At 59.3% G+C, this 12,331-nt stretch overlaps 1 protein-coding gene across 4 annotated transcripts in view; it reads right to left on the reverse strand.

The window, feature by feature from the left end:
* Nucleotides 1-12,331, reverse strand: part of CLIP1 (CAP-Gly domain containing linker protein 1) — a 90,116-nt gene that overhangs the window by 47,090 nt on the left and 30,695 nt on the right. For all 4 annotated transcript variants that reach the window (XM_045841620.1, XM_045841619.1, XM_045841612.1 and 1 more), the window contains exons 4-7: nucleotides 5,994-6,118; nucleotides 5,295-5,517; nucleotides 1,018-1,215; nucleotides 310-413 (exon numbers count right to left, since the gene is read on the reverse strand). In XM_045841620.1, coding sequence (XP_045697576.1) covers nucleotides 310-413; nucleotides 1,018-1,215; nucleotides 5,295-5,517; nucleotides 5,994-6,118 — 650 coding nt within the window. The remainder of the gene's footprint in view (nucleotides 1-309; nucleotides 414-1,017; nucleotides 1,216-5,294; nucleotides 5,518-5,993; nucleotides 6,119-12,331) is intronic.

A 12,331-nucleotide genomic window follows, 5' to 3' on the forward strand; every position in this document is an offset into this window, starting at 1 on the left:
CTCCGGGGGGAAGTTGGGTGTGGATGACTCCACCACACTGACTGAGGTTGTCCCTCAAGAGGGTGTTTGGCACGCAGTAGGTGCTCAATAAACATTAGTTCAGTCAATCGGGCCACGTCTAGGTGACTCGAAAGGACTCAAAAGAGGTCAAATCAAAGCGAATCCTCCTCACACAGAACGGAGACTTCCGTTTCCACTGGACACGGCCACACCTTTGGCTCTGAGGGTGGACCCCCACGTGGCTGCTAACGGGAAGGGGGGTGTGGAAGGAAGAGGCCGCGCGGGCACCAGGGAACGGGTCCGGGTCACCTTTTCTCCTCCTCCAGCTGGTTGAGAAGCTCCACCTTCTCCCTGTCGGCAGCTTCCACCATGGCCCGCAGCTGGTCCATCTTGGCCTCCAGCTCCAGGACGTGCTGGGGAGACAAGGGTGTCGGTGAGCGGCCCGCTCTGCCCCACACGGGCCCGGGGGCGCCTGCAAAGGGCTGCAGCTAGGTGGCACCCCTGTGGGCTGGGCTTAGTTCCTGTGACTCCTTCTCACGCGAAAGTGCACTCTACGACCTTCGACAGGTCGCTCCCGGCAGCACTCCCGGGAGGTGGCGATGGAAACCCCACCAGGAAGGCGCGGAGGGCAACGTTAACACAGCTCCCCCCTTCCTGGATGCTGAAACTCACACAAAGGTCAGTCTACAAACCAGATGTTGTCACACAGGTGAAGTCCTGGTCAACGAGCTCACCTAACGCAGACAGGCCGGAAGACCCGGACACGGGGACCACAGGCTAAGGGAGACGCCAGGGGGACAGAACGCCATCCGTACGACACTGCACACTCGCGCCCCAGGCCACGGCCCTCAAACAAACCCAGAAGAACCGCGGCGCCGGCTCCCAACACTAGCTCCAGGCGCCAGGCAGGCGGCCCGGCCTCCGGCCTCGATCTAGAACCTGCCGCCGTCTCTGCCACGACGGGGTCCGCCTGGAACCCGTCACCATCTCCACAGCAAGGCCAGCGCCAGACTTCACCTGGTCGTGTCCGTCCCGGGCCAGCGCTAGCTCCTGCTCTATCTCCCCCACGTGGCTCGTGGCCTTGGCCACCTCCGCCCTCTCCAGATCCCGTTCGGCCAGCAGCTGCTCAATGTGCTGCTGCTTCTCCTTCAGGGCCTCCTGGAGGGCGGTGGTGCCGGAGATCTTCCGGGCGTAGCGGGAGGAGGTCTCGGTCAGCTGCAAAGGAAGGCAGACATGTGAAGGGCAAGGGGGCCACGGGGGGTGGGTGGGGGGAAGCGAGGCATGCAGGCAGCAGCTTCTCCGCGGAGCCAAAGCGCTTTGGCCCGGCTCACAGGCCAGCCAGCGACCGGGGGACAAGGCAGCGGGGGCCTCCCGTCTGCGGGCCTCACAGAGCGCACACCCACGGAAGGAGGTCACAGCCCCTTTGGGGGGCGGGGGGAGATGTCTGCGAGAATAACGGCTCCAATCGACCAGAGGGGCCCTGAGGTCGGCTGACGGGGCCCCGCGGGAATCTAGAAAACGTCCCCAGGACGCAGTTCCAGCGTTTCTCGCGACCCCTTTTCGACCTCAGCCTCGCGCACAGCTGTCCTCCTCACGGCATCGGGGGCAACCTTCTGACCTTCAGATCTGAGGTTGAGACTTTTCCCATCTTAAGCTTCTAGACACGGTTCGCTCACCCCCAGGTCACCCCGGCCTCAGGAACCTTCCTTCACCTGACCCAACAGCCGGGGGGGCCGGACCTCTGTCGGGGCTTCCCTCACCCACCCCTGCTCGAGGTGAAGGCAGAGGGGTCTCACCGGGCGGGCCAGAGAGACGTGCACAGACAAGACAGAGAGGAAGACCGCCCGCCTCCAGGCGCGTGGGAGCGGGTGCGCGTGCGTGCACGTGTCTGGGCACGCACACGCGTAAGATGGACAGGGAAGAAAGAACATCAGAGAGAAGAAGGAGGGGGAGAAATTCACGCACACAGAACAGCAGGGAGGGAAGGACGGAGGGAAAACAGGGATGGAGGACGGAGAGGGAGGGGGGATGGGGGCGGGAGCTGGTCTGAGCCCTGTCCTCTGTGTCCATCTGCAGGCTGCGCGTCACGTGAACACACAGGGGAGAGCAGCCCCTGCTGAGCGTTCGCAGGTGACCGCCCGGGTGGGTGCTGCTCCCCCGAGCTGGGCTTCAGAGGCGTCTCCCTCGGCGAGCCCGTGTCCAAGGCCATTTCCTGGGCCCTCGCGGGCGCTCGCCCTGCGGCCTCGACTCCGTGACCCCGTCCTCTGCGAGCGGAGCCTCATGTGCGGCCCGAACGCTCTTCCCGTCCTTCGGTCTGTCTGTGCCGTCGTCCGAGAACGGACTAAGGACGAGGGCCTGCCGTCAGTCCGCAGGGGGGCCAGTCCGCTGGGTCACGGTGAGAGTGAAGGAATCCAATCGAGCCCGAGTCATCCTCTGCGGCTTCTATTTAGTGTGAAATTTCTCGGATGTTTAAACGCATTGGGGGAGGGGGAATTCCTGGTTTTTTACCACCTGGCCTTGACTTCCCAACTTCATTCCGCGTGCGGTGAAATCACACTCTCCCACGCTAACCTTCCTCCCTGCACGCACTGAATCGGGGGTCCCCAAACCCCACGCAGAGATCTCCCAGGGCGCTGCCGCAAACTCACTGGGCAACGTTTTTAAACTTCGAGGGAGCCGCAGCGACACCTGCTGGACACCACACAAACTACCAGCGTGAGGCAACTTGGTTTCAACGGGCTTTGGCCAGGAATGAACACGTAAGACCCCTTTTTTCAAGGGTCTCAGGGTTTACAAGCTGGAAACACAAGTAGGAAACACCCAGAGCGTCCTTCTGAAGAAGAAATAAAATCTAAGAGTCCTTGTAGTAGAAAGAACCTTTCGAGAAGACTCAGTCCTGCATTCTTAGCCTCTGGACTGGTCCGAGATGATAATATTCTGGACGTCCGGTGGTCTGGAACATTCTTCCCGAAGTCCTTCGGGGGGTTATCACAGGATTATCTACAGGAGACACACCATCTGTATCTATAGATGTGTGTATTCTCCAGGCGTAACTGGAAATTTCAGAAGTTTACGTTCCCAGGCTAATTAAAAAAATAAACTGTTTCCTCATGCCTCAGCCTGTATTTTAGTTCTTCATTTTTAAATATTTTGTTTATTTTTAGAGAGAGCGGAGGAAGGGAGAAACAGAGGGTGAGAGACATCGATGCAAGAGAGGAACATCCATCGGCCGCCTCTCCTGTGCTCCCCGACGGGGGGGGCGGGGGGGGGAGGGCAAACCCTCGACTCAGGCCTGCGCCCCGGCCGGGATTCGAACCAGGGAGCCTTGGCTTCACGAGGTCCGGGCCGCCTGTGAGATGCCGGTCACCTGGCAGCTTGACCACAGTGACTCCATTTTCTTTCTTCGCTCCTGGAACAGCCATCGTTCCTTCAGAGAGCGCCGCGGTCTCTGCAAAGCCCCGTGCGGGCTGCTGCTGCCACCACGGTGAAGAGCAAGGACCCACAGAACCGGCGGGGCCGGACAGGAGGGCGATGGGCTCGGTGAGACTCCAGGGCTTGACAGGTAGTGACGAGCTACGGCTATCCCAGAATGAGCTTAAAATACTTGTTTTTTTTTTTTCATCGAAAGGTATCATTTTTTAAGCAGCCACTGAATGGCTGGGGCGTGGATATTACGTCGTTGAAGCGTCATTCCTTCACGAACGGAACTGCCGGCCACTGCTTGTGGCCCGGGGCGCCGGGGAAAACGACCGGGACGCCTCGGGTGCCGTGGGACCAGGGCGCCCGGGCGCCTCTGCACACCGCCGCTGCACTTCTGTGAGACCGTCCGGCAGGAGAGGCCCTTCAGACTGTCTGCACGTGTGAAGGGGGTTACGCTGCCGAGACGCAGTTCTGGCAAATCACACTTCAGTGCTCCTGTGCCCTCGGCACATTCTTCTGCGGTGACTTCTGATTCGGAAACAAGAGCTACCCTGGATGGAAATGTTTTTAAGGGAAGCTGCTTTACAAGGCAAGGAGACTCCTTTCTCCCTTGCCGGTGTCCTCCGCCGCCGCAGTGACAGAAGAGGACTCGGACCTGGTCTGGAAGGAAGGGAGCAGGGGGGGCGCGGAGAGCATGGGAAGCTCAGTTATTTCCCAAAGAAATGCACGAATAATTACAACTCGATGAAGTTTTATGCAAGAGAGAACCCCTAGGCCAGACCCGACCCTCCTGCGGAACCGTCCAGGGCTGGCCGGTGGGCTCAGGCTCTGCCCGGACCGAGGGGCTTGTCGCCTCCGGCTCACTGCTCCTGTCAAGCCTCCGTAAAGTCCACGTGTCATTTTTCTGTTGGAGATGCAGGCTTTCTTTTCAAATGCAGAATGAAACAGTCCAAGCGGGTTTCCATTTACTCTGGACGCAAGAGGGACATGACGCCGCCGCCGGCGAGAGCGCCAGCCCGCCCCTGAGGACAACGCCCTCCGCTTCTCCTCTCCCCGCCGACATCCACCCCTGAATGCCCCGAGCCCTGTCCCGCATCTGCGCCTCGCCGTCAGCATGCAGGGACCCCGAGTTCAGTCCGGAGGACAACCTCGCACTGCCATTTCAAATTTCAGCCGTGCTTGCCTCCCTTCGGGGAAACAAACTTAAAGGCGGGGGAGGAAACCCAAAAGTCATTGCTCTGGCCCTAAGGAAACACCCGTTAACGGACCAGAGCGAGGGGCTGCCTGTTTTAATTCCAAAGACTCTATTTTTGGTGATCTAAGGGGGGGAGGGGAAGATGGGTGGGGGCAGGAGACGGAGACAGGAGACAAGACGACACACAGCTCTTCCGAGCGCCCTTCAGGCTTCGGAAGGTCCTCTCGGTGGCCTCTGGCCCAGGCCGGGAGCACCCCCCCGCTCATTCACTGCTTCCAGTGGGCGAGACGGCACTGCAACTCTAAGGACATGGCTTTCCAAGACACTTTGGATCCTGAAACTGAAATCAAACAGAAAGAAACCTACGGCCTTGAGGAAAAGACCCCCCCTAATTTCCCTGTCATTCTCGTGTCCGAAGCAACGTGACAGAAGTCACTTCATCAGTCCTCACTGCAGATCCACCCAGAACTGTGGTTTCTTAAGCCTCGAGGGTCTGAAAGGGGGTGTTAAAAACTTTACTTGACAACGTGTGTTCCTGCTGGAGTTTTACGTTGTGAGACTCGGCGGGCCTGCCACGAGGGGCATGCGGCACGAGGGGGCGGGACGGCAGAGCAAGCCGGGGAGCAGAGCGGGCGCACCATGCAGACGCGGGGGGAGGGAGCGGGGGGAGGGGGCTTACTAATCCTGTGCGGCTGGGCTTGCTGCTCACGGAGGAGGCCACGGAGCTCAGAGAGCTGAGCGAGGACGCCGACGGGCTGCGCTTCAGGCTGGCGGGCGTGGTGGCCATCACGCGCCTCACGGCGGCGGCCTTGGCTTTGGCCGGCGTGGTGGACGGGAAGCCGATCTTGGTCACTTTGTGCACGGGAGCGAACAGGCCATATTTGGGCTGACACTGAAAGTACCTTGAGAGGACGACAGTAAGGACAATAACAGAAAACTCAATCACGAGAAACAACAGCTACGACGAGAAAGCCCTCCTAACCCGTCTGCCGGGACTGGTGTGCGGGCACGTGCGCCGATCGGCGGGCGCGGCACGCGGCACGCAGCACTCCTGCGGCGGCAGGCCGGCGCAGGGGCTCACGAACAGCAACATGACGCGCGGACACAGAATGACTCGTCTGTTAACGAGGTGACAGCGGGAACACACGTTCCTGCCCCCAGACGAACGCACAGCGGAGGAGTGCGGCAGTGCGGAGACCCCGCGGAGGAACACCCCGCGGAGGAACCTCGCGGAGGAACACTTCGCCGAAGGGAGGGGGAAGGAGCGCGGACGAGCACCAGCTCCGGGGCTCTGCGCGCTGCGCTCTTCGCGTCCCGGGACACATGGGGGGGGGGCTCTGCCTGAGCACCCGCGCGTGCGAGGGGGAGACCCACGCACCTCGTTCCGGCGACGGCCCCGTCGTTCTTGCCCAGAGGCTCGTCTAGCTCCACGCCGCACCACTCCCCCTTGGCAAAGTCCGTCTCCCCGAGGAACCGGACCACGCCGGCCTTGGTGCCGCCGACCTGGAAGAGAGAGGACGTGGGGAGGATGAAGAGGGGAATGCTGGGACGCAGGGGTGGGCGGGACCCGGCCGGGAACCAAGCACCGCCCCACCGTCCCAGTCGGCAGGCTCCGCCCCCTGCCCCACTCCCTCCCGACAGTGCCGTCACCCCCAGAGGCGGCCGGGCGGACCTGTGGGTGACCCACGCCACCGAAGCGCTTCAGTCCCCGTCCCGGCCCGGCAGTGAAACAGCCTCGGTAATGCGCAGCTATCATGGCTGCCCCCCCAAATCACTCTCCTCTTTAGAAAAACAGTTTATCCACCCAGGGCGACTTCCCTGTTCCGAAGTACACGCTGGCTGCAAAAACAGAACTCCCGCATCATCAGGGAAAACAAAGCTCACCCACACCCCACGGCAACGACTGCCTCGCCGGTTGCCTCATACCTCCCCTCGGCCTTGGATGTATGTACGGACGGACAGACACCAACCACGCACACGTGTTGGGGCATGCACAGATGCACACGCCTTTGTCTTCCGCCTCTCTAACTGTGCGCTGCGTGTAAATGCAAACTCTCTAACTTCCACTCTGGGGGCCTCCGTTTCTTCCCAACTATTAATTACGATTACTATTCTTCACATGCCGTTTTACACGAACCGTCCGAAGTGATCTTTTTAAAGGTCTGACTCTTAGTCCCAGCCCTGGTCTGAGATAGCACGTGAACACTGTTCCCAAAATTATCCCGCCGGCATTTCACTCGCTGCCCTCCCTTTGCCACTCCACCCTCCGCCACCGATTCCCTCGATTCCCTCGATTCCCTCGTCGCCTTCTCCCTCACGTGCATGCGCGCGCGCACTCGGAGGCGTCAGGCGGAGCCTCTCTCCCGGCTCCCCATGGGTGCGGCCACCCCGGGACCCCCGTCACTGCGGCTTTACAAGCCGGGTCCCCTTTGCTAGTGTCGGTTTCCCTTGCTGCTCCTGAATATGTGTTCGTTTTCTTTTTCTGAGCTTCTTTTCTCTTAATTTCTTTTTTTAATTCCTCCAGTTTTATTTTTTAAATTAATAGATGCCAAGAGCTCAACACAGTACTTATATTACATTTTTTGTGTTTTTTTAAGAGAGAGGAGGAGGAGGAGGGAGAAAGGGTATGGGTTGCCTGACCGGGAATCGAACTGTCAACCTTTCAGTTCGCAGGCCAGCGCTCAGTGCACTGAGCTACACCAGCCAGAGCCAACTCCGCCGGCTTTAAAAGAGGTGGATCACTGAAGGAAATTCAGGACAGTACAAACCAAAACTACATGTGGTGCCTGTGTTCTCACCCCCAGAGACAGTCGCCGCTGGCACTGGGCTTCCCCCACCCCCACCCCTGCTCTGCGACGGCTGTTCCGTGTTCCGCACACGGGGAGGGACCACCACAGGCACCAGCTCTTTTTTCATTTGGGATGTTCACCCTTTCCTTACTGATCTAAAACCTGCACATACTAAGTTTAAACTAATCCTCCAACAGCCAATACGTCCCAAAGGGTCAAACACGAACACGGGCGGCGGGAAGAGCACCCTTGCTCAACGCCGGCCCCCTCTGTGCCGTGTGCCCACCACCACGGACAGCCGTGACGGCACCAACTCCCAGCATGGACCCCTCCCGGCAGCCCTCCCTCACGCGTGCACACGGAAGCAGGCGTTCGTGTCCATGTTTCCCCTCCTCTTCATTTTCACGCGTGAGTCAGGGCATGATGCGCACGGCCCTGCACCTGGCTGGTGCGCTGCCCGTTCTGCGTGTGCACTCGGGGCCACCCTGCTGCACGGACGCTTCCCGGCTCACAACACCAGCCGGCCCCGACGGACAGGCAGTAACTCTGTGCGCGGCGCCCCTCCGACACCGGTCTGCTTACTCAGTACACTTAAATTTATCACTTCGGCCAATTCTCTGAAAAAGTCTGGTGACGCCCTGGCTGGCATAACTCAGTGGATTGAGCGCGGGCTGCGAACCAAAGCATCGCAGGTTCGATTCCCAGCCAGGGCACATGCCTGGGTTGCAGGCCACGGCCCCCAGCAACCGCACATTGATGTTTCTCTCTCTCTTTCTCCCTCACTTCCCTCTCTAAAAATAATTAAATAAAATCTTAAAAAAAAAAAAGCCCGGTGAGCTTGAGTTTAATGCAGATTAGCTCGGGAAGGTGATCTATGTTACCGATCTTCCCAAGGAACCAGCTTTTGCGTTTTCCCCTTTCGTTTTTACGCTCTTTATTTAATTCACTTTGTATCTTTCCTATTTCCTCTTTCCTGCTTCCTTCTGGTTTATTGCTCTGTACTTCCTAATGTCTTCAGACCAATGTGAAGTCATTTGTTGTCTTGCTTTTTAATACCGAAGGCATTTATTTATTTGAACCTTTTCTCTGAGTATTGCTCTTTATGAGTTTGGGACGACACACACATTGTCCCCCGGCTCTGTTTAACCCTTCGTTGGGGACAGAAGAAGTCAGAGCCTCAGAGCCTGGTCTCGGGAAGAGAAACTTCCTGTGACGCCACTCTAAGGGACGAAGGGGTTGTGGCTGAAGGCGCTCCAGGCGGAAAGGGTGGCGGAGGGCCGTTCTGGGGTCACGGAGGTGCCACACTGGGGGAGTCGGAGTCGGAGGGGACGCCGCCCAGGCCCCTGCGGCCCACACCGCCCGGCGGAGCAGGGTGGGCGTTCGACCAAGACGTCCTGAGTGGACAGAGGGGGACCCCTCAGTGGTGGCCCACGCGGAAGAGGCCACTGTCCCACGTGGCCCAACTGAAGGACAAGGTCAGCCCGCGGCTGCAGGTGCGCCAGCGGCTGCCTCAGAGCAGGCGAGGAAGGGCGACGCCCGCGGGAACTGGGAACTGGAAAGCCGGACAGATTCGAATGCCAGCTCTGTTAACTAGTCAAATTGCTTAATTTGTTTCCTCACAAGTAAAATGGGGGTAATTACAGGACTGTTAATTACAGGAGAATCAACTGAAACCACCCCCAGGACGCTGAGCACTGACAGATCGAGTCCACCGCCCGCCGGCAGCTGGTCCACCCACCCCCACGGGCCCCCCGGAGCTCCAGGCCCGGCCCCCCCCCCCCCGACCTCCCGCTGTCCTCACGGGTGTGGTGCACGGACTCTGCGGAGCACCCCCCATAAAGCTGGCCTCCATCTCCGCCCCTCCTGCCCCGTGGCTGCAGAGCAGCTGTCTGACTGACGTCACGCGGGCAGAGCACCGCACGTTGGCTCGGGGTGACGCGATCTCTGCAGACAGTCTGTCGAATTCTTCGAGGGCGATCTACGTCACCGTCACGACGACTGTTTCCCCGAGAGGCGTCCACCCAGCGGGCGGGCCGCGGGCAGTAACATCCCCGCGCAGACCACGGGCCTCGTCCGGATCAGAAGCGTATGAACAGCGGCCACGCGACAGAGGAGCAACTATTTCTCTGAGTGCAGGCCACGTAATACACATTGACCCCGGGGGGGAACGCCACGCCACTGAGTTTGTTCAGTTCCTAGGACAGGCAGCTTTCTTCCGCTGCCCCCCCGGCCGGAGCTGAAATCCTGGACTCAGAAAGCCGACGGGATGCTTTCCTTTTCCCCCTGAAAGGCCACCAGTGATCCTTCCGAGTGTCTCCAACGGACACAGAAAGTCACACCAAGTCCTGAAAATCACTCAAGTGTTTTCCTCCTTAAACATTCTACCGCCGACACCTCTTTCTGGGCATTTAAACACGATTTTACTTTACAGTCAGGCTCACTTCTCGCGTGTCCCAGCGAGCCCCAGTATGTATGCGCGTTCCCGTTAGGTACAGGCCACAACTTCCCAGTCTACGTTTCAGGGGCAGATGTCGAGACTGGCAAAGAGAAAACTGCCAACTCCAGAAGGAGACACAGATTCTCACGGCAAACGCCGGCCACCCCGTCCCTTCCCCTCGCCCTCGGAACACGGCCGTGTGATTCCTGGCGCTGTGGCCGCCTCGGCCGGAACCAGAGGTCGCCGCTGGGGACAAAGTGACTTTACACCAGAAAGGCCCCCTGACGGGGGACCCGGCTCTGTTCACGCGTCAGCAAACCTCAAGTGTTCACGTTCTCGCTCGCTCATTCGGCGTGTTGTGTCGTGAGGGCTGGGCCCTTTAGGACCCAAGGGTGAAAGCAGAATACAGTGTTGGCCACTGATGGAGGGACGGATTCAAGCAAACAGTTCCAGTAAAAAGTGATGGTAAGAGGCTGTGGGACTGGCTCAGGTCTGCACCCCCACCGTCGCACGGTCCCCAGGCCTGTGGGAAACTCGGGCAGTGCGGACACGGGGCCAACAGCCGTGGACAGAACACTGCCGAGGGTGTCCGCGGGGACAGCACCCGCCAACCTGCATCTCCCTGCATCTCCCTGCGAATGCGGAAGCTCAGGGCTGAGAAAAGGCCAGGCCGGCTGCAGGGACAACAGTCCGGGAGTCCGGGTGAAGGGGACGATGGCCCGATTCCAGGAAGGGCCCAATGCCAGGGCCAGTGGGGGGGGTCGGGTCAGGGGGGCGACCAAAGACTGGAGCCCACGGAGTGGCTGAGTGACCGCAGGCGTTCCGGAGCCTCAAAAGGCACAGTGGGAACACCCTTGCAGAGCTCAGTGGATCGAGCGCCGGCCAGCAAAGCAAGAGGTCACCAGTTCAATTCCCAGTCAGGGCACGTTCCTGGGTTGCCACCGGGTAACCAGTAGGGGGTGCATGACAAGCAGCCACGCACTGGTGTCTCTCTCCCTCCCTTCCTCTCTAGAAATAAATAAATAAGACCCTAAATATAAAAGAGTCTGCCATCTCCCTCTCCTATTTAGTCGTAAGCTAAGACTCCAGCGCAGAACACAGAGTTCCAGACTTGGAGACGTCCACGCGGAGACAGGACAGCTGAGAGTGAGTCACGCTTCTCAGGGGCCTGACGTCATATTCTCGAAACACCGTGCGCACCCCGGAAGTGCAGCCAAGGCCATCCCAGAAACACTCGGGGTAATGCGAGGCCCCGGGGAGCCCCAGTGCGGGAGGAGGGGTGTCTCTGAGAGTCACGTGACCCGTGGCCACAGCCCGGGGCAGCCCGTCACGCCGGGCAGAACACGGCAGCTTCGGCCCACGGGACCCACGGGGCATCCGCCGGAGCATCTGTTAGAAGGGGCTCTGACTGGCCCTCCTGCTGGGGTCTCCAGATGCTACTGAAGCCACACGACTCATGCACCCCCTCACTCACCGGGGACTCTGAGCACATGGTTGGGGAGCGGCAGGGGGACCTTCTCCGAGCCCTGACTGCCTTCCTCAAGACAGGAGCCCCTGCCTGACTGACCTGGCTCGGTGGGTGGGCGTCGTCCTGCGAAAGGTCTCGGGTCCTGTTCCCAGGCAGGGCGCCTGCCTGGGTTGCGGGCCAGGTACCTGGTTGGGGGCGTGGGAGAGGCAACCCATGGATGTTGCTCTCGCACATGGATGTTTCTCTCCCTCTTTCTCCCTCCCTTTCCCAGTCTCTAAAAATAAATATTACTTTCAAAAGCACAGGGTCACTAGGCTGAACATCACCCCTCATACAGAAGTCCCTGCCTGCTCCCCCGGGGCGGTCAGGGCGAGGGGTGTGGGGAAGGCAGGCCCGCCTCCGCCCCCTCGGTGCCGGTCCTGCGGCAGGGGCCCTGCAGCACTGGGGGTGGGCCTGGGAAATTCCACGCCAATTATCTCCTAACAGTGATCTAATAATCGGAGTTCCATTCGGATTTTGAGAATCAACAGAATTTTTCTTTGATCAGGTACATTTCAAATCGAACATTTTAGATTTCTAAATCTCATTTCCTTAATGAATTAAGTTTAAAGTACAGCTGTTTTATATTTCTAAATGAGAGATTTCCATTAAACAGAGCGGCATCAAGTGGGGAAAACACAGGGGCTGGGGAGAAGAGGAGCGGGGACGCATGAGGACACACGTCACACGGTCACATGACCAGGAGGTGAGTCGTCACCTTTCTCCTCTGGGCTGCAGTCTAACAGGTGAAAGGAGGTATCTGGCGACCCCACGAGACCCTCGCTGGCTCTGAGATACTCTGATGCCAGGGAACCCCTGTCCTCTCCCCTAGAAATACCACCCAAAGGCAGGAAACAATTTTACCGCCTCCAGTGACACACTCGTAAGACTTCAGACTCTCACGGATGCGGAAACAGTTCTGCACGCTCGTTTTGAACAGGTAATTAAGGTAATTAAAGTGTTCCTAGGAACACGCCACTCCA

The sequence above is a fragment of the Phyllostomus hastatus genome, unplaced genomic scaffold (assembly GCF_019186645.2).
Source record: "Phyllostomus hastatus isolate PE091 unplaced genomic scaffold, TTU_PhHast_1.1 phas_contig_1162, whole genome shotgun sequence".
Lineage (NCBI taxonomy): Eukaryota > Metazoa > Chordata > Mammalia > Chiroptera > Phyllostomidae > Phyllostomus > Phyllostomus hastatus.